The following is a 2,226-nucleotide window of genomic DNA, read 5'->3' as shown; positions in this document are numbered from 1 at the left end:
GCCAGTGTCTAGTGAGGTCTCTACAGATCAGCATTTCAAAGTAGAAGCTTCAACTTCCCTCCACTTCACTGGGCCTGCTCTGCTCATTCGCTTACTTCCTCTCCCCGTTCTTCTGTCTTCATTCTTCAATGGTTAAAATGTCTTTGATTTTCAGTCTGTTTGTGGGTCTTTTAATGGTAGGTTTGGTCAGCTCAGCTAAGTTTGATGACCTTTATCAAACAAGCTGGGCATTTAATCATGTTCAGTATGATGGGGACACTCTCAAGCTTAACCTCGATAATTATTCCGGTAAATTACACTTATCTTTATGTATGAAATATTTTTTTTTGAAAGAAAATTGAAGCTTTCAATTCCCTTTATGTAGTAATTTGTTGTTGTTCAGTTAGCTCTTGTTCTGTTCATTGTTCATTGAAGCAGGCCTCAGACCATTGCATTAATATTAATTAAAAAAAAATCTATTGATTTGTTGGTTTCAGGAGCTGGGTTTGCGTCAAAGAGCAAGTATTTGTTTGGGAAAGTCTCCATCCAAATTAAACTTGTAGGGGGTGACTCTGCTGGAACTGTCACTGCCTTCTATGTAAGCACACACTAACAACAATTCTGCAGATAACCAACTCAACTCAACCTGGTTTACTTGGTTAATCATGATGGGGGAGGGGACCTCATTCAATAATGTCACTTACTACTCTATTCAGTATTCTTCATCCAAAGCATTGATAAACTTGACATTTGCAAAATAAATTAAATCCTGGCTTTATATGCAGTCATAAAATAGCAAATGCTAGTAAGTAGTAACCCCACCACCTACCAACAGCTACTGCTGTCTCCCTCGTGAAGCTCATTAAGGTCCATAAATTCTGCATTTACTCTCATAGTCCTCACCAACTCCCACCCCGTGACTCAATAATTTGTTCTCTCCTTACATTTTCCCTTGTTCTATTAGCTTGTGTTACCATCATTGAATACCAAAAATCTAACTAAACTGTGAAATTGTCTGACCCTGACAGTGATGTGGGTTTTATTATAATATCATTTTGACATCGATTTTTATACTTTAATCACAGATGTCATCAGACGGTCCAAATCACAACGAGTTCGATTTTGAGTTCCTGGGGAACACTACAGGAGAGCCATACTTAGTCCAAACCAATGTTTATGTGAATGGTGTGGGCAACAGAGAGCAGAGACTTGACCTCTGGTTCGACCCAACAAAGGAATTTCATACCTATTCCCTCCTTTGGAACCAGCGCCAAGTTGTGTAAGTAACTTGTTTTTTAAAATTTCTAGGGTCCTGAAAAATCAGTGAATAAACGGACAGAGTGACTATCATGAGCTCGGATCATTTCATGTGTTACCTATGGGTGATACTGGGTTTGGTACTCAAATCACAAAGCTCCATAGAAAGAAACAGACCCACAAAATAGGGACCGAAGTCTGAACTCGTGTATATATTTATTGAATGGGGTCCCTACGGATTTTAGAGATACAGATATTTTTCCATCCTCTGTTATGTTACCTGCCGCTATTAATTTGGTTTGTAGCAGTACACCATACAATACGTACACTATACATAATTTGGTATCTGAAAAATCTTTATGTTTCGATCTTTTTTGTTCAGATTTTTGGTGGATGAGACCCCAATTAGAGTGCACACTAACTTGGAGCACAAAGGAATTCCCTTCCCAAAGGACCAAGCCATGGGTGTGTACAGTTCAATATGGAATGCTGATGACTGGGCCACACAGGGGGGAAGGGTCAAGACGGACTGGAGCCATGCACCTTTTGTTGCATCATACAAGGGCTTTGAAATTGATGCATGTGAGTGCCCAGCGTCGGTTGCAGGTGCCGATAATGCCAAAAAATGCAGCAGCAGTGCTGAGAAAAGGTTCTGGTGGGATGAGCCAACATTGTCTGAGCTCAATGTGCACCAAAGCCACCAGCTCATGTGGGTTAGAGCCAATCACCTCATCTATGACTATTGCACTGACACGTCTAGGTTCCCAGCTATTCCCACCGAGTGCGTGCACCACCGCCACTAGCCATGAATGATTGTGAATGACTGAAGGAAAAAGGATTTGCGTTTCTTATGTAAAAAAGTTGAAAAAAAAAGGTCAAAAAAAAGGGAGGGGTGGAAAAAGATCGATCATAACATGTACTCCATGTTGTTTTGTTCATTCTGGTTGTAGATTGTATGATATTATTAATATGATCTTGGATTTCTATTCA

At 40.1% G+C, this 2,226-nt stretch overlaps 1 protein-coding gene across 1 annotated transcript; it reads left to right on the top strand.

The window, feature by feature from the left end:
• On the top strand, positions 1-2,226 carry LOC102627322 (xyloglucan endotransglucosylase protein 6). The gene is made up of 4 exons (XM_006469681.4): positions 1-288; positions 477-577; positions 1,065-1,258; positions 1,619-2,226. Exons 1-4 carry the CDS (start codon positions 129-131, stop codon positions 2,037-2,039), a joined length of 876 nt encoding a protein of 291 aa, XP_006469744.1. The 5' UTR covers positions 1-128; the 3' UTR covers positions 2,040-2,226.

This window comes from Citrus sinensis, chromosome 2, assembly GCF_022201045.2.
Source record: "Citrus sinensis cultivar Valencia sweet orange chromosome 2, DVS_A1.0, whole genome shotgun sequence".
In the NCBI taxonomy this organism is placed as follows: Eukaryota; Viridiplantae; Streptophyta; class Magnoliopsida; order Sapindales; family Rutaceae; genus Citrus; species Citrus sinensis.
Note: the sequence above shows the minus strand (reverse complement) of the source record. Positions and strands in the feature narration are given on the sequence as shown.

What these genes read in the sequence shown, in the direction of transcription:
- LOC102627322 (XM_006469681.4), top strand. Translation starts at nt 129, where the DNA reads ATGGTTAAAATGTCTTTGATTTTCAGTCTGTTTGTGGGTCTTTTAATG. An exon ending in GAACTGTCACTGCCTTCTAT is followed by an intron (nt 578 to 1,064) that starts GTAAGCACACAC and finishes CTTTAATCACAG; the next exon opens with ATGTCATCAGACGGTCCAAA. An exon ending in TGGAACCAGCGCCAAGTTGT is followed by an intron (nt 1,259 to 1,618) that starts GTAAGTAACTTG and finishes TTTTTTGTTCAG; the next exon opens with ATTTTTGGTGGATGAGACCC.